The sequence below is a fragment of the Salmo salar genome, chromosome ssa20 (assembly GCF_905237065.1).
Source record: "Salmo salar chromosome ssa20, Ssal_v3.1, whole genome shotgun sequence".
Lineage (NCBI taxonomy): Eukaryota > Metazoa > Chordata > Actinopteri > Salmoniformes > Salmonidae > Salmo > Salmo salar.
The window spans coordinates 5,405,418-5,423,442 of NC_059461.1; the positions used below are offsets into that span (position 1 = coordinate 5,405,418).

General features: G+C 45.1%; 1 protein-coding gene and 1 long non-coding RNA gene across 2 annotated transcripts; one reads left to right on the forward strand and one right to left on the reverse strand.

Annotated features, from left to right (window-relative positions):
• Nucleotides 1–9,128: 9,128 nt before the first annotated feature.
• Nucleotides 9,129–12,130, forward strand: LOC106580208 (uncharacterized). The gene is made up of 3 exons (XR_001322839.2): nt 9,129–9,240; nt 9,279–9,281; nt 12,073–12,130. It is a non-coding gene; the product is annotated as an uncharacterized lncRNA (long non-coding RNA).
• A 37-nt stretch (nt 12,131–12,167) lies between these two features.
• Nucleotides 12,168–17,410, reverse strand: LOC123729342 (uncharacterized). The gene is made up of 5 exons (XM_045704277.1): nt 17,246–17,410; nt 16,864–16,972; nt 16,552–16,773; nt 16,344–16,448; nt 12,168–16,226 (listed from the first exon to the last, which is right to left on the reverse strand). The coding sequence occupies exon 5, from the start codon at nt 14,026–14,028 to the stop codon at nt 12,958–12,960; it is 1,071 nt and encodes a 356-aa protein (XP_045560233.1). The 5' UTR covers nt 14,029–16,226; nt 16,344–16,448; nt 16,552–16,773; nt 16,864–16,972; nt 17,246–17,410; the 3' UTR covers nt 12,168–12,957.
• Nucleotides 17,411–18,025: the final 615 nt, after the last annotated feature.

Here is an 18,025-nt window from a genome sequence, read left to right on the forward strand (position 1 = left end):
CCTTCTGGGTTGATAAACAACCATAAATATTCATAACCTTCAATGTCATTACATATTGTGCTGTTTTTTTTTTTGTCAAATAGGAGGGGGTGATTCACGTTTTATTCTTTTCCTCTGTTATTTTGAGTATAATCTCAATTCACATATTGCATCATTTCTATCCACTTAAGTGTTTATCCACAAGAGACAGCTAATAGTTATGAAAATGTGTGCATTCGGAAAGTATTCAGACCGCTTTCATTTCTCCACATTTTGTTACGTTCCAACCTTATTCAAAAATAGATTAAATCAATACAAATCCTCATCAAGCTATATACAATACCCCATAATGACAAAGCGACATTTTTGCAAATGTATTATGAATAAAGATACCTTATTTATTGTAAATAGCCCACCCAACTATCTCATCCCCATATTGTTATTTATTTTTTGCTCCTTTGCACCCCAGTATCTCTACTTGCACATTCATCTTCTGCACATCTATCACTCCAGTGTTTAGTTGTTAAATTGTAATTATTTCGCCACTATGGCCTATTTATTGCCTTACCTCCTTAATCTTACTACATTTGCACACACTGTATATAGACATTTCTATTGTGTTATTGACTGTAAGAGAGAATAAAGTAGACGGCATTGGTCAAAATCGTGATTTATGACCCTATGTCCAGATGACGCGTACATGCCCAAATAAGGGCATCCGGTCAGGACATCCTGGCGGGAAGGTGTCACGTGGTTAGGGTCATATAGTTGCATCCTGTTCTGTCACGTGTTAGAGTGTGTGTTATTTTATATCTATATTGCATCTCTTTGAAGTTGTCATGATGATTGATGTGTAGGGACCTCGTTGAGCTGGGGGGGTTGTGTTTGAACATTTCAAAGAGGATGGCCCCACACCCCCCCTATTTTATTGCTCTTAGGGTTGTTGTCTATGAATTAGGAATGTCCAGGGGGCTATGTGTTGGAGGCAGACGTCTTATAAATACGCCCCAGACACACATGTGGCCCCAGAACACTAAACAAGATTTTTAAAATAAACATGGATTTTGGTAAAGCAGTGATGACCGTAACAACGGAAGCAGGACCGCGGTTAAAACATAGAGAAAAGACCCAGTATAAAGCAACAATATACGATGCGCCAAAAAAGCGGTTTCTATGTGTGTATAGAACCCAAATACCGCCCGCAACTGCACTGAAAGATCAAGTGATGTCTAATTGACAGCACTGGGGGTATCAGTTTGATTACCCGGCCCATAGAGTGAAACTCTATACCGTAGCCGAAGGTGGAGAATATACAGACCAGACATTAGGAGTGGACTATGGGGCTGAAGACTGGTCGGTTTTTCACAAGGTTTTGTGTCCCGAACTGAGAGTTATCACCAAGGGGTATAGCTTGTTCATGGGCTACGAGACCCGTTGGGAAGGTACCCCAGACTCCTCAGGAAGAGTATTTCACAGGGTGATAAATACAGAGAAAGAATGGCCTTCCTTGTGGATGCGTGGAGTTCTATATCAGCAACGAGGAATCCCGCAACCAAAACATTCGTGATGGTGGCCTGACTGGGGATTTCAGGTTGCGCATGCTTATTCCTTTTAAAATTTGGGATCTAATGGAATTGAGCATGTTAGAGTTTTGGACGTTTTCTTTTTGTACAGAGCCAACGGTGGCAGAGCATTGTTCGGCTAAGGAAGTGCATAATATATACGAATTCTGAGGATTATGATTCAAAGGAACCCCAAGAAGGGTCATCCTCAGAAGGGTCAGCCCCCGAAGAAAACTAAGTACGCGGCTGCGTTAACCACGCCCTGACCCCCCAAAGGCCTGGTTCTACAATAAAAGGAGGTCCCTTAAAGCCTCCAGTTCTTCATTTCAGCATATACCATGGATATTCCTACAACATACCTGGACTCTGATACGTCATGGGGGCCAGACCCTAAGGACTGTATGCCTCGCAGCCAACCATTCTACTCCCCCCAGCCAAGACCCCCGACACCCCCTACATGTACACAGCCTGAGGATGTGTTTGATGGGGTGGTCAGTACTATTTTTGTGGACACCGTCAAGGCCTCTGTAGCCACACTTTTAAACGTGGTGATTGGAGAGTATATACGTGAAAAATGCATCGTTTGTGAGATCAATCACCCCAGCCAGCGCCGGCATCCGTGTTTATACGAGCCTCCAAGATACTACTTCTTCAACCATTTTGAGGAGCTGGTGAAAAGACTGTGGTCCTGCAGGTTTATACCTGCGCTGGTCAGAGCCCTGGAGTCTATGGGTCTTGTGCCGTCTATTCCCAGAGTTTACGGGGTAACCGAGGCTTTCCTACATGAACTGAAGGAGGCGATCTACATCCACGAGAAACTCAAAGAAATCCGACACACCCTGGTGGACGACAACAAATACCGGGAAGCTGTGGTGGAGGACGTGATGACTTTCTGGCTCAACAAAACCCCAGAGACCGAGTGACAATACCTATTTGTTATTTAGATGTAAAGCAATGGGGAACTATATACATACGTTGTTAGAGAGAATAAATACGTTTTTTCTTTTGAGAGAACTTACAAATGTGATGCATCAAATTATTGAAAATAAAGTGAACGATGTATCGTTCTACACAACCCATAATACATGGACTAATGTAGAGCGTGTGCTAAAAATGGAGCAAATCATGAATCATGTACGACATACGGGCAAGAGTATGCAATGGACACAACTGGTCTCCCGTCTTGTGGATGATTCTGAAGAACTAGAAACAAACTTGTCTAAGATTTTACTTTATTTGTTTGAAACACCGTTTAATTGTAACATGTATCATATTTGTTGTTTATATACTTATATAGCTGATGTGTGTATTTTAAAAATTCAGCGACACAAGCCTGTAAAACTAAACCAAATATACAGGGTGTTGCATGCTGGGATCGTTGAGAAAACGGGGACAAGTATCCTGCAACGAATCCTAAATTGTCTGTATATGTAATACATGATGTTTGCAAAAATAAAAATACAAAAATGAAAATGAAATGTCGTTATTTGAAAGTGGCTCATTAACGTTATTGTACCTCAGAGAGGCAGGAAGGATGGCGGAGCAGGTGTTTAAAAACGTGTATTACACCCCCTCTAACCCTGGGTCTTATGGGGGTAAGGAGCGTTTACAGAGAGCTATAGCCGAAGGAACAGGTAGCCGGTTAGGCGTTGCTCAAGTGGATGAGTGGTTAGCCGCGCAGGATGCTTATACTCTGCATAAACCTGTACGAAAACAATTTCCAATAAATCGTTTTTTCTACTCATCCCTTTTCCCAGTTTCAGGCGGATCTATGTGACATGCAGGCCCATGCAGAAAAAATGATGGAAATCGATACATGGTAACGGTTATAGATATTTTCTCTAAAATGGCCTTTGTAAGGGTCTTAAGAAATAAGAGTGGTGCAGAGGTGACCAGGGCCTTTGGCGCTATCTTGAAGGAAGGAGGAGCCCCCAAGAAAGTGCAGACTGATGGCGGAAAATACTTTTTTAATAATACTTTTCAGAAACTCATGAAGAAGCACAATATAGTACATTTTGCCACAGGCTCGGATTTGAAAGCGTCAGTTGTTGAACGCTTTAACAGAACTCTGATGGAGCGGATGTGGAGATATTTTACAGCTCACAACACGCATAGATATATCGAAATAGTTCAAGATTTAGTAAAGGGTTACAACTACAGCTACCATAAGAGTATAAGGATGACGCCCGCAGAGGTCTCTTCTGAAAACTCTTTTCAAGTCTTTAAAAATCTGTATGGTTTGTTCCCCCTTCGCCGTAATAATTTTTTTTATTTTAAATTCATAGTGGGGGACATGGTACGTATATCCAAGTTGAGGGGTGTTTTCGACAAAAAATATGAGCAAGGTTACAGCGACGAGGTGTTCACCGTTACCGAGTGTATACCTCGCATACCCCCTGTCTACAAGTTAAAAGATTATGACGGAGCGCTTATAGAGGGATCGTTTTATGAGAAGGAACTACAGAAGGTACAGATGGTTAAAGACAGTCTTTCACGTGGAGGAGATTCTAGATCATAAGAGAGAAAGGGGTAAAAAATGGGTGTTGGTCCGTTGGAAAAACTGGCCCCAAAAGTTTAACAGTTGGGTTTTAGAGCAAGATGTGGTGGAGGCATCGGGGGTTAACTTAAACCCTCAGGCATGATATATACAACATCATTCGCGTGTACACAGGAGTGCATCATGGAACACAGCGGCTTCTACCTGACCCTCCCCAGTAATGCGTCAGCACACATATATCGTAAGAACCAAAGTTCGAATTATACAACCAATTTTTCCAAAGCCTATAGAGTTATCCAAGGCCTGGGAAGTAGGTCTCAGCGAGATTACATACCCCCACAGTTGGTATAATATCAAAGAGAAGGACCGGGATTTTTATTGTAAAAGGATATCGGAACCTGCGAAACTTATAAAGATAAAAAAAAAGGTTTCTATAGAACTGTCAACAGGATCGTCTCAGAGTTGAATGAACTCCTAACCCAGAACAATACGGAAATACTCTTGAGCTACAACCCTATTCATAAACGTGTACAAATCTCAGGGGCTGCGGATAGGGGTATAAAGACCACCGGTAATTTAGCCTACATGTTGGGGCTGGTTCCCAATAAATGGACGTATGTGAAAAATAAATTAACCCCATTCCCTGCGGAATGAAATTTCCATCACTACTTTTATTTCCCTCACACACTTAATTTTGATAATTTTACAACATATTTGTGTATACCGACACCATATCATATCAGAGGGTAGGAGACAGTTGTGTGCCCCTCCTGAGAACAGTTCATATAGAGGGAAAGGATGGAGGGATAGTCACTGTCATCTACGACAAGCCACACTACGTACCTGTAAGCAAGAAATATATTGAGAACATTCTGGTTGAGCTTAAAACGGATCAGAATGAAAACATCGAATTTACTTATGGTAAAACGATTGTAAAACTCCACTTTAGGCCCTCCAAAGCCTCTCTACATATATAATATATTATTAGTATTTTATATATATTATTTTATTTTATATATTTTTTTATAAACATAATACAAATAAATTAAAATGGTTATGGAACACAACCACCATCTCGACCCTAACCGCTTCGTCTCATACTATGTTGATCAAGTGGGTAATGGGTTACCCGGCTATCATGGATCCCCGACCATGGATCCCCGACCGGGGATAGGCGGTATATTTCGTAACCTCTTTAGGATGGTTTTACTGTTTATGAAGAGGCCTCAGCATAGCCAAACCGCATTTAAAATCAGCGGCTAAAAATATAGTAAGTGAGGTTGTAGCCGAAGGGCGTCACCAGATGCCGAGCATCAAGAAGGCTTATGATTTTGTCTCGAAGACCAAAAAAGAGACCTCCGGGTATAAGACGCAGGCCAGCCCCTAAAAAGCAGAGGTTAACCGTTAACAAACCCAGTAAGTCAAAGATGTGGTAAAGTGAGGAGGTCTAGGCCTAAAACGGCAAAAAGAATAAAGAAACATGGCTCTTTTACACCACATGTCCTCTGAAGCTATAAAGACAGAGCTCGATCTTTTCACGGCCCCCTTAACCCAACATTCAATAGACAGGTCCTGTTATGTGGAGATAGCCCCACTCTCGGCCTTTACCGACAACGGTCCTATAGAATTTTTCATACCAGGCCACGGTGACAACTATCTGGACCTCAACAACACCTTCGTGCATTTACGTCTAAAAGTGACCAAAAGAGATGGTACTAATATTGCAAACGATGCCAAAGTGAGTCTCCTTAATTACCCCTTGGCCACCATCTTCTCCCAAGTGGATGTGACTTTGGGTGAACGCCTACTCAGTCAAAGCAGTGCCACATACCCCTATAGGGCCATCATGGAGTGTTTACTCAACTACTCCAAAGACACTCTCAAGACACAATTCAGCGCCGGGCTGTTTAGCAAGGATACTGCAGGAGTCTCTATGGAATCGATAGACCCTTCCACCGGTGCAAACAAAGGACTGGAGGCACGCGCTCGCTACTGTGCCGAATCTCAGAGTTTCATCTGCTAGGGCCTATACACTCTGACATTTTCTTTCAAGAACATTTACTCTTAAATTCGGTTGATTTAAGACTCAAATTAACCAGGGCCAAGGATGAGTTTTGTCTGATGTCTGGCCAAGACGGTGACTTTAGTTTAAAAGTGTTGGGGGCAACACTTTTTATTAAAAAAAGTGTCTGTATCTCCGGCAGTTCGTCTGGGTCACACACAGGCTTTGATGAAAGGAAATGCCCTTTACCCTCTCCAAAGAATTACCATGAAAACCTTTAGCATACCTGTGGGCAGTAGAATCTGCAGTCAAGAAAACCTTTTTCTAGGCCCTTTACCCCGGTACGTGGTTATAGGTTTGGTTGGTCACGCCTAATACGGGCAGCTTACATAAAAACCCATTTAATTTTCAACACTTCAATGCAGAGTATGTAGCTCTCTGTCAGGACGGACGTCAGGTCCCTGCTAAGGCTTTCCAAACGCAATTTAATAACAACATATCTGTGCGAGAATTTTACAATCTATTCCTGGCTACCGGGAGGCATCTAAAAGATCTCTCTTTACCTATTGACAGAAATGATTTTGCAGAGGGTTACACATTGAATGCTTTCAATTTATCCCCTGATGATGACACCTCAGGAAATCTGTCTGTGGTGTCCCAAGGTAACCTCAGGCTGGAAATGCGTTTCCGTACACCTTTAGCCTGTACAGTTAGCATGATTGTTTATGCGTGCTCTGATTCAATCTTGGAAGTGAATGCCCGAAGACAGGTCTTAGTGGATTATTATTAAGGATCGTTGAGCAAAGACATGAATACCCAAGAGTTGGAAGGGCTCATGACCCGCTTGATTGGAAAACAATTTTATGGAGCGTGGGCTTGTGATGAATTACCTATTGATAAATGGCCTGAGCGGCCGGCCATGTTTATTGTCAATACCCATCCTAAACACATGCCGGGTGAACACTGGCTAGCTGTGACACTAGAAGATGAAGGAGGAAGAAAAATCTCAACTTTTTTTTATTCCTACGGCTTTCCCCCCGGTTTTTCACATTTTCCCAATTCAATTTAAAGATTTTTTGACCAAAAACGGATCAAAGATCTATTACAGCATCAAACAAGTGCAAGATAACCTTTCCACTACATGTGGTCAACACTGTGTATTCTACCTGTGTCAAAGAGCCCGTGGAGTTTCTTTTGAAGTGTAATCAAGGCGTATGCTCACGTCAAATGTTTCAAGAATGCCACAAATGTTAAATTGCTTAATTTTTCTAATAAACTTAATTGAATTGAATCATAGTCATTCAAAAGTCATTCAAAAGTCATTCAAAAGTCTAACCACCCCGAGAGATCGGGATTAGGAAAAGGTCCTGAGGCGTTCATGGGGCTAAATGAGTCATCATCATCCCCTTCATAGGGGGGAAGGCTTGTTGGGGCATCTTTAGGGGTGCTGTAGCTCGGTGAAGGGTTTTGTTTTAAAGCTTGAATCTGTTGACGAAGCTTATGGTTAGGTACCCCCGAGAGGGGAATGTTGAGGATTGCCAGGGCCTTAAGAAACTGACGCCACCCTGGTGGTCTTCTGTCATCAGCAACCTTGTGGGCTGCTGTGGTACTTTTAAGCAAGTCAAGCATATGTGAACCCTTGACAACAGCGTCCTGAAGGATAAACTCTCCTTTGTCATTCCAAGTAGCGGTCCCCTTTGAGTCTTTTAGCTTGTTCATAATGTATCTAGCATTTTTCCTGTTACTTGCCGGAACATGTGTCAACATGTCATGCATAACATTATCTTCAACAGGCATTTGATCTTCAGCTGGTAAGATCGCAGGTACAGGCATTACAGGGGCATGGCTCTCCCTGGGCGCGTCATCTTTTAAAGGTTCAGGTAGGGAAAGCGTTAAATGGTTGGTATCTCTCTCACCTTGTTTTACCAAGGCCAAATACCTTTGCAAGAGGTTTGTGTATTTTTTAACCTTATCATAGGGGTTCAATCCTTTTCGGTTCAAAATATCCTTCATGGCCATATCCAAATCATTTTCCGCTGTTTGTCTGATATTTTCAGGACCCTGCATTTGTTTTTTAAGTCTATCCAACTCTTGTTGAGGCACCAAGTACATTTTATTTTCCATCACACTCTGTGTTCAACCCCCACGTCTGGCAGCAATAAGGCTGGTGATGAATGGCACAGCTATAGTTAGCAACGGCAGAAGAAAACCACCAGACTATTGTAGGCTATGTCTTTTCTTTCGAAGACTGGCTCTTTTATTGGCAAAGAGTTTGATCGCGGTCTTTTGTCTCTTTAATTTTTTTAATTGGGTCAGGGTGAGTGGAATGCGCCCTTTGAGAAGATTGAAAGCAATCTCACATAGGGATAATATGAGATCTGAAGAACCGTGATCCAAGATGGCCTTCCGTTCTTTCGCTGTAGCCCCAACTAGGCTTCTCAAGAGGGGCAGGTTTCTTTTTAAACGCAGAGACATAGCGGTTACTTTTTAGGAATGTACACAGCCGGCCACTCCCACGGGAACAGGCCTGTTCGGAGCCTCAGGTGTTCTGGAGTATTTGCTTTTAAATCCATGATTAAATAAGAAAATGGCGCTTTGGTAGCGTCCTCATAGCTCTCCATAAAGTAGGATTTCCTTCCCGGGTACATCTGCTGAGCTAGAGTGTTAATTTGTAGTTTGTCTCTAGGGTTTTTGAACAAAACCATGTAATTGGCGTTCAAACTAATGGTATGGCTGTTTTTACCTTGGTGAAACACATTCTGCACCAAGTAAAGCACGGACAGGTTTCTATGATGAGTATATTGGGTAAAAGCTTGTGCAATTTCAGGATGTTCGCTACCTGCAAATAGCATATTGTCCAAAACCAGCAGATTGTTTTTATGAGGAGGTAAAAGTTCATCATCAGACAGGGATTCAGGTATTCCTTCAACAAACGTGATTTTTTATTTTCTTCAACAATTCATCATACATAGGTTGATAACACGAATAACACCACACAATATTGTCAGGCTTCTGAGAATTCTCTAAAATACTTTTTACAAAAAAAGTTTTACCACTGTTGGAGGGGCCTGCGATTAAGCCCGCAAATGGTAGTTGCAACCGGGGGTCAAAACCTTCTACAGCAGCCATTATATCTTAAGCTTTAAGACACACTGGGGCTTGTAGCATAAGTCAGTAGCCAAAGGGCAATGTGGTCCCGTGTAACGGCTGTCTTCTGTAAAAATGGACCAAGGCGCAGCAGGTATGTGAATACTCATCTTTAATAAAAATAAAGGAGTAGAGCATCCACTTAACAATACAAACAATATATACGACAGGAACAGTTTTGCAGGCACACAACACGCAGTGCAAAAACAACTACCCACAAAACCAAGTGACAAACATACTCCTACATATATGACTCCCAATCAGGAACAACGATCCCCAGCTGTTCCTGATCAGGAGTCACAAGACCAACACAGAACAATCACACACACAAGACTGCCACGTCCTGACCCCAAAACTACAACAACAGCTCCATCTGCTGGTCAGGACGTGACAGTACCCCCCCCTCAAGGTGCAGACCCCGGAATGCACCTAACAACGAAAAAAACACCAACAAACAAAATCCCCAACAAAACCCATAAACAATAACCCCTAAACAATAAGGGAGGGAAGGGAGGGTGGCTGCCGTCAACGACGGCACTGTGCTACACCCTCCCTCCCCAACCCACCTATCCTGGAGGTGGCTCCGGTGCAGGACGTGGACCCTGCTCCACCCTCGGCGTCGCCCACTTCGGTGGAGCCGATAGCTGCGCCAGGCAGACGGACCCCTCGAGCCGGGCCGGAGGACAGGAGGGCCCCTCGGGCCGGGCCGGGGGACAGACCCCCGGGCCGACAGACGGGCAGACCTCGGCGGGCCGGACAGGAGGGCCCCTCGGGCCGGGCCGGAAGGCATGCGGGCCACTCGGGCTGGGCCGGAAGGCATGCGGGCCACTCGGGCTGGGCCGGAAGGCATGCGGGCCACTCGGGCTGGGCCGGAAGGCATGCGGGCCACTCGGGCTGGGCCGGAAGGCATGCGGGCCACTCGGGCTGGGCCGGAAGGCATGCGGGCCACTCGGGCTGGGCCGGAAGGCATGCGGGCCACTCGGGCTGGGCCGGAAGGCATGCGGGCCACTCGGGCTGGGCCGGAAGGCATGCGGGCCACTCGGGCTGGACCGGAAGGCAGGAGGGCCACTCGGGCTGGACCGGAGGGCAGGAGGACCACTCGGGCTGGACCGGAGGGCAGGAGGACCACTCGGGCTGGACCGGAGGGCAGGAGGACCACTCGGGCTGATCCTGACAGGCCGGGCACCCTGGCAGATCAGGGCAGGCGGGCACCTCTGGCAGAACCGGGCAGTCCGGCCACTCTGGCAGAACAGGGCAGTCCGGCCACTCTGGCAGAACAGGGCAGTCCGGCCACTCCGGCAGAACAGGGCAGTCCGGCCACTCCGGCAGAACAGGGCAGTCCGGCCACTCCGGCAGAACAGGGCAGTCCGGCCACTCCGGCAGAACAGGGCAGTCCGGCCACTCCGGCAGAACAGGGCAGTCCGGCCACTCCGGCAGAACAGGGCAGTCCGGCCACTCCGGCAGAACAGGGCAGTCCGGCCACTCCGGCAGAACAGGGCAGTCCGGCCACTCCGGCAGAACAGGGCAGTCCGGCCACTCCGGCAGAACAGGGCAGTCCGGCCACTCCGGCAGTTCAGGGCAGTCCGGCCACTCCGGCAGTTCAGGGCAGTCCGGCCACTCCGGCAGTTCAGGGCAGTCCGGCCACTCCGGCAATTCAGGGCAGTCCGGCCACTCCGGCAGTTCAGGGCAGTCCGGCCACTCCGGCAGTTCAGCGCAGTCCGGCCACTCCGGCAGTTCAGCGCAGTCCGGCCACTCCGGCAGTTCAGCGCAGTCCGGCCACTCCGGCAGTTCAGCGCAGTCCGGCCACTCCGGCAGTTCAGCGCAGTCCGGCCACTCCGGCAGTTCAGCGCAGTCCGGCCACTCCGGCGACTGTTGACTGGCGGGCAGCTCCGACGACTGTTGACTGGCGGGCAGCTCCGACGACTGTTGACTGGCGGGCAGCTCCGACGACTGTTGACTGGCGGGCAGCTCCGACGACTGTTGACTGGCGGGCAGCTCCGACGACTGTTGACTGGCGGGCAGCTCCGACGACTGTTGACTGGCGGGCAACTCTGGTGACTGTTGACTGGCGGGCAGCTCTGGTGACTGTTGACTGGCGGGCAGCTCTGATGACGACTGTTGACTCCTGATGCGTGGGGCAGGTATTGGACGTACCAGCCTGGAGACACGCACCTCCATGCTAGTGTGTCTAGCGGGAAACACCGGACCGAAAGGGCGCACTGGCGGTCTTGAGCGCAGGGTTGGCATCACCCCTTCCGGCTCGATGCTTACTTCGCCCTGGCACATGCGGGGCGCTGGTACCTTGCCTACCGGCCTGAAAATCCCAGGCCTCACCACAGCCCCAACCCCAAAGCACGGGACCTGTCCAGTCTGCCCTACAAGGGTGCACGGGGAGCTGGCCTGGGGCTGTAATCTCGCCCCGCCAAATAGCCCTTGTGCCCCCCCTAAAAAATTCTTGGGGCTGCCTCCAACATTCCTCCCTCACTTGCCTCTGTCCTCTTCTCCGCTGCTTGGTCCTTTGGTGGTGGGTAGTTCTGTAACGGCTGTCTTCTGTAAAAATGGACCAAGGCGCAGCAGGTATGTGAATACTCATCTTTAATAAAAATAAAGGAGTAGAGCATCCACTTAACAATACAAACAATATATACGACAGGAACAGTTTTGCAGGCACACAACACGCAGTGCAAAAACAACTACCCACAAAACCAAGTGACAAACATACTCCTACATATATGACTCCCAATCAGGAACAACGATCCCCAGCTGTTCCTGATCAGGAGTCACAAGACCAACACAGAACAATCACACACACAAGACTGCCACGTCCTGACCCCAAAACTACAACAACAGCTCCATCTGCTGGTCAGGACGTGACATCCCGTTAGGTAAAAGCAGTCTCTTGTCATAGACTACCCTGAATCTTTTAGTAAGTGGGGCATTCCTGAGATGGAACCCCTTTTTATCCCTAACCATTTTTTTGTAGGAGCTCAAAATCTCCAAGTCACTATTCCGATCGTTTATGAACCCCTCGACCAAGCGTGTGATTGATTCCAAGTTTACACGCGGGGCATTTTCGTAGTTTTGAGTCACGCCTTTGGCTTTCAACACCACGTGATTGTCTAGTCCTAAAAGCATAGCTTTTGGGCCCACAGGAGGACCATTCTGTGATATGGTCACCATCTTTGAGTTCACTCGTTAAACCACCCAGATAGTTGCTAAGTGGGGGGCTCCTGTCACCCGGTTTGCTTACATAGACCACAGAGTCTGTGTCATGGTAAAGAACCCTCCTCTGAAGCTGCTCCATGAGGGTGTACAGTTCAAGTCGGCCATAGGCCGTGGTAAATACTGCAAGAAACACATTTACATTACCCGGGGGTAGAACCCACTTCTTGTTACGTCTCCATTGCACCAGGGCAATGTCTTGACTCAAGAATGAAATTCCAAAAATTCTTTGGGGTCTTTAATGATCAACGTTGTTAGCATATTGCATCTCTGCGAAAGCTTCCCCCAAAGCGAGTTTAAGTACAATTTCGACACATTTCGTTTCATCTTGTTGACCTCTATTCGGTCGAGGTCAAGAACTATGCCTTCTCTGTCATGATAGTCTCGAATGTACTTGTCTTTGCTCTCTTGATCTGTGACCGATGCAGGATAGCCTGAAGCCATTTGCTTGCATCTCAAGAAGGTCTTGATGTCCTCTTTAAAAAGAGTGTCTGATTTCCTGGAAAAGTTCCACACTTCAAAGATTTTGGCCACACGGTACCCCTTATCTAGAGCCTTAGAGAATTCAGGTGTGACCCAGACACCTGTAAGGGCTCTTTCCTGATCTGAGTGATCACAAGGCTTTTCCTGGTTGTTGTTTTCACTGCAGGTGCGACATAGGGGAAAGAAAAGTTTTCCTTGAGGTCCCTTGTAGGCAACACTGGTATAAACAAACCCCTAGGTGGGTAGACAGTTGCTTTGATCAGACCAAAATAGTTTTGTGGTAAGTCAAAGTCGCGGTGAATATTTTCAGGATGCCCCATAGGATTGCATGAGGAACTCATTACATGAGGATAAAGAGATGTAAAATCTACATATCCTATTGTCTCGTCTGGTTGCGCTACATACCGCAAGGTCAAAGCATTGGTACGGCCTCCATACAAGGCCTGTCGTGGCTCCAAGGCTTCGGGTGTGTCAAAGCTGGAAAGGAAAGCTCGAACATGAAGATCAGACTTTTTGAGCGCGGTCCACTCATGCTCCCACATAATATTCACTTTCAAACCATAAGTAGCCTGTAAAGATTCCAATTTGTCTTGAAACTCTAGGTACATTTCACCAAAAGTTTTTTGGGTTAGGACACACAAGGCCTGTGGCTCAAAGCAAGATTTACAACCGTGGAAGAAACAACCGTTGTACTCAAACACGGTCTCAACACCGTCAATCTGTGTGTATCCATCTACATGATAAGCCCCAAACGCCTTCTCACCCCTATTCAAAGCATGTTGAATAAAAATGTCTTTATCCTGGGCCAAGTACTCCGACCACTGAATGGAGCCACTAGAGTATGACTTGAATTGGCATCGGTAGTTGTCAGGCGAGGGGATAGCTATAGATGCTGTAGGTAGAAAGTGTGTACGATAGGTTTTCATGCATGCCGATGCAATAGTTGTAGGGTCAATGCCTGCATCTTTGATGACCTCTGCTCTGAATCTGAGGCACCCCTCGCGCAGGATAACCACGTTGTTGTCACAGTATGACTCCATCTCTTTGTGGAAATCAAAAGTGCTGTGACATACTGTCTCGTACCATGTCATGAATCTCTCTCGCTCTTTGGGAGACATTTGATCACAACTGTACATTTCGGGTCTCGGATAAGATCCTATATAGTGTAGATTCTCCTCAGATGTAACAAAATGGGGAAACTAACCTTTCACAGAGTTCTCAAAACCCAAGGCCTCGGGCATTTGAGCTAATCACATAGGTAAGAAGCTTAAACTATCAATGTATCTCTGGTTGAAAGCGGGGTCTACGAAACACAAGATTTTACTACCTTGACCTATGACACTGGGTGCAACGCCTTGCTGTATCAGAGGGTTCAAAAGAAGGTACGAATCATATGCTCTAGAATTATGCGCTATAAACGTGAAGTTTCTGTACAGGGGTTTTCTGAAGTGTTTTAGAAAGAGGAGTGCACAATTGGGTCCCTGTGCTGACCACTTATCCCCCTTGAAAGTCATGGTAGATACAAAAATAGGTAAATGAACCCCTGATTGTTGATTAGTCTCAAAATCATAAAAAAGTATTTCTCTGAATGTTCATCTTCAGCCAAGGGTTGAATATAACACTCGTGTGGCACTTCTTGAACCACTTCAGAGTCTGCTTTTCAAAGGCCCTTTACAGATTGGGCAATGTATGATTCCACACACATGAGGTTTAGGGCTGTCTATTTTGAGGTTGTAATTGCATTGACATGTTGGACATTTCTTGTTAATATCACAACTGCTTACAGATTTACAGGCCTTGGGGTGCCATGTTTCAATTTTGTGTTTTTCGTAACAGTAGGTCGAGTGACATGTCCGGTGACAATCGGCACAGGGTGTCAGGTATAAGGGCTGCATCGGACAATTTTCATCCAGACATACGGAACAGTTATAACGGCACAAGTGCCCCCCCTTTCGGGTGTAGCCGATATGACAGGCTGGACACACATACGGTGCGCCTAAAAACGCTCCGATGTTGGTAACAGCATATTAATGGTTGTTTTGCACATAAAAGTACAGAATCTGAGGATGAGGTTGGGGGTTGTTTTGGAATTTGAAGAGAGCGGCATTAGCTCTACTGTGGTACAAAACCACAATCTTGATGTTCAGAAAGTTTTCAAATTTGACTATGTCAGAGAATGCCACTGCATCCTGCATGCCCAGACCAGCTCTCTAGCCTTTTGTAATGCCTCTAGATCCATACATCCAGGGTTTAGTAAATGTGCTAGGCCTATTGCAAAGCATAGCTTATTACCGGGATTATGAACGTTTATGAGGCATGCCCTTTTATTGTTTATGATTTCTGATTGCATTAGGCTATCTAGTTTCCTTCTCTGCCCCCCACCACCCAGGGGTTGCTGTATTATTTGCACTACAAGCTCTAGCGACCTATCGGCTATGACGGATACATTTGATTGAACAAGTTGTTCCAGCAGGGCTATAAATTGTTCAAGATCTGCTTCACCATTGGGTAAAATAAGAGATACAGTGTTTTGCATGCTATCTCCACAAATTTCCAACTGTAAGACATCACGAGGTTCACCATAATCTCTGGCCCTGTCTAACAGTTCGTTCAGAGTATCCAAAATCATCACGTAAAAAAACGCATAATCGAGATTTTGATTAAACCATGTGAAATTGAAAAACTGTCTAATCTCTGTATTGCTGAATTTATTTCTGTACACAACCCTGACACTTCTATCAAGACCATCTCCCTCCTGATTTATTAGACAATTTTCCAATTCCTCAAAAACATCGTTTTGCGTTTCAGACACTTCTGACAAGGGCCGTTAATGGCGGGGTATGTGCGGGTTCCAGTGTAGAAGATCTCATGCTCTCGTTCATCTGGTTTATTAAAATAACTAGGGCAGGCGGAATTTGTGATAATTGTTTTTCATCGGTTGTTCCTGACTCGTTCATATGTTTAATTATTTCAATTAGGTTGGCGGGAATTTGGGAAAATAGATTTTCGTCTATCGGAATTATGTCTGATACCCCACCCTCGTTCATCCGTTCAATTAAAGCTTGTAGATCGGGGGTATTTTCGCCAAAAGGCTTTCAACTGTCTCAATTATTGGCACGTCCATTTCGGTAACTGCTTTTAGCGCCTGTATTTGCGTTTTTTAAACGCAAGATTGGCTGCGTTACAGAATATCCAGTCGTCTACCTCTGGAATGTCATTTAAAACGTTGAAATCATCCGGTTTCGTTGTTTTATTGTGAATGTCGGCGCGCCGAAATCATCCGCGTTTTCTCGGTGTGTATGGTCTTCTGTGCCGTTATACGCCGGGGAGGAGTCTGAAAGAAAATAATATGTACATAAAAATAGATTGTTAAACATGTAATATATTAGGTTAAAATGTCAAATACATTTCAGATATAATACTATATATTAACAATGCATAATTAAATTACCTCGGCTTTTTTGACGCGGGCTGTTCTGACGAATCGCGGAAACCAGGGGCTTTAGACTTTTTTCACCAGGCCTTGCAGATTCTGCAGGGCATGTCTCGTTGGAGTCTGAAAAAACATTATTTGTCATTGTTTTAACATATTCAATCATAAAAATGTATAAATTATAATAAACGATGTATTACTAATAACATATATAATGGCTTCATACCTTGTCCATGTAGGGCCGTTTCTTGAGGCAGTAACTTTTCGGGCCGGGGGGATTCGGCGCAATGCACTTGCGCACATGTTGTGCCATGTTTGGTTCGGAAATATGTAGCTTGGTTCCTGGGGGGAGTTAGGGTAAACCCGTTCGAACAGAACGGTAGAATAGCATCGATGTCATCGTTCAGAGTACATGAAACACCCTTGATCCTTCTTTTGGGTCTGTCCGCTGTAAACACAAAAATAGCTTTTAATATAGGGTTCACACTTTTTGTTTTTAATGTATAAATAGACTTAGGGATTTTATTATTGGACTTACGTCGACAATAGTGGAATGGGGACTGGCTACTTAAAGGGCTGCACGCAGTTTGATTCTGAGAATCCCCCTCTAACGAATGCTGTTCCCAATCATCTATTCCCCGGAGCATCTGTGTAAAGGATTGAGACCCTACAGACGTTAGATAATATTAACATATATTTATACTATATATATATATATATATATATATATATATATATATATATATATATATATATATATATATATATATCATTTTTAAAATATAAGAATACGTGCATTTGACATATTACCTAAAAATCATTGTCCATCCGTTTTAGAATAGCGATGTCAAATTTTTTATATCCATACAATTCCCTGAAAATACCTCTCCAAATCTAATATATTATTTTCACTAACTCACCTTCAGAAAGCTCCATTAGGACCGATTCAGCGATTATCTGTTGGCCTGATAACTCTTCTGTCTGTTGGCCGGGAGTCTTTTGAGTTGCGCTTTAGGCTGTCGTATCGACTGGCTAGTTTCACTATTCAGCAATGAGTTTACAGAGCTGGGGGGTGCCGTTTTTTCGGGCGACATCCTGTGTGCATAAAAGGGTCATATAAAGTACTCCCGAATGTCTAGATATCCAAAAACCACAGGCAGGTGTCTCGACATATTCGGTCTGCCGATATTGCATTTATGCTTCATAGCGCAGCTTGTGGGGCGCTGATTAGAAAATAACATATGTTTTAAACCCTTAGGATGTCGTCTAGACAAGATATCTTATGCCTGGGCTTTTTTTTTAACTTTTTTAGCCCCCCACATCCTTGGGGGTGAGATAAATACGTATTTGAAAGGCTTGTGTGGTAATACAATTGAAAATGCCTAGCCCCAATTGAAAAGACGCACCCAATCCTAAACAAACTCACACACACTTTTCTGGTCTCAAAAGCCACCCATGCAGAGACACCCCCCCCCCCCTTTTTGTTTTTGAAACACACTCACGCACACGCACGCAACCCCCAGCGCACACACACAATCCTTTTTTCTCAGGGCCATGCCTGGGGATGGCTCGAAAATGCACAGCCCCTCCGTTAAAGGTGAGATACAGCTTTAAAACCTTTTATTTAATTGTAAATCTTTAGTACTGACCTTTTTAAACATGCAATAATCACTTAAAATGTTTTACTGTGCAATATTGTA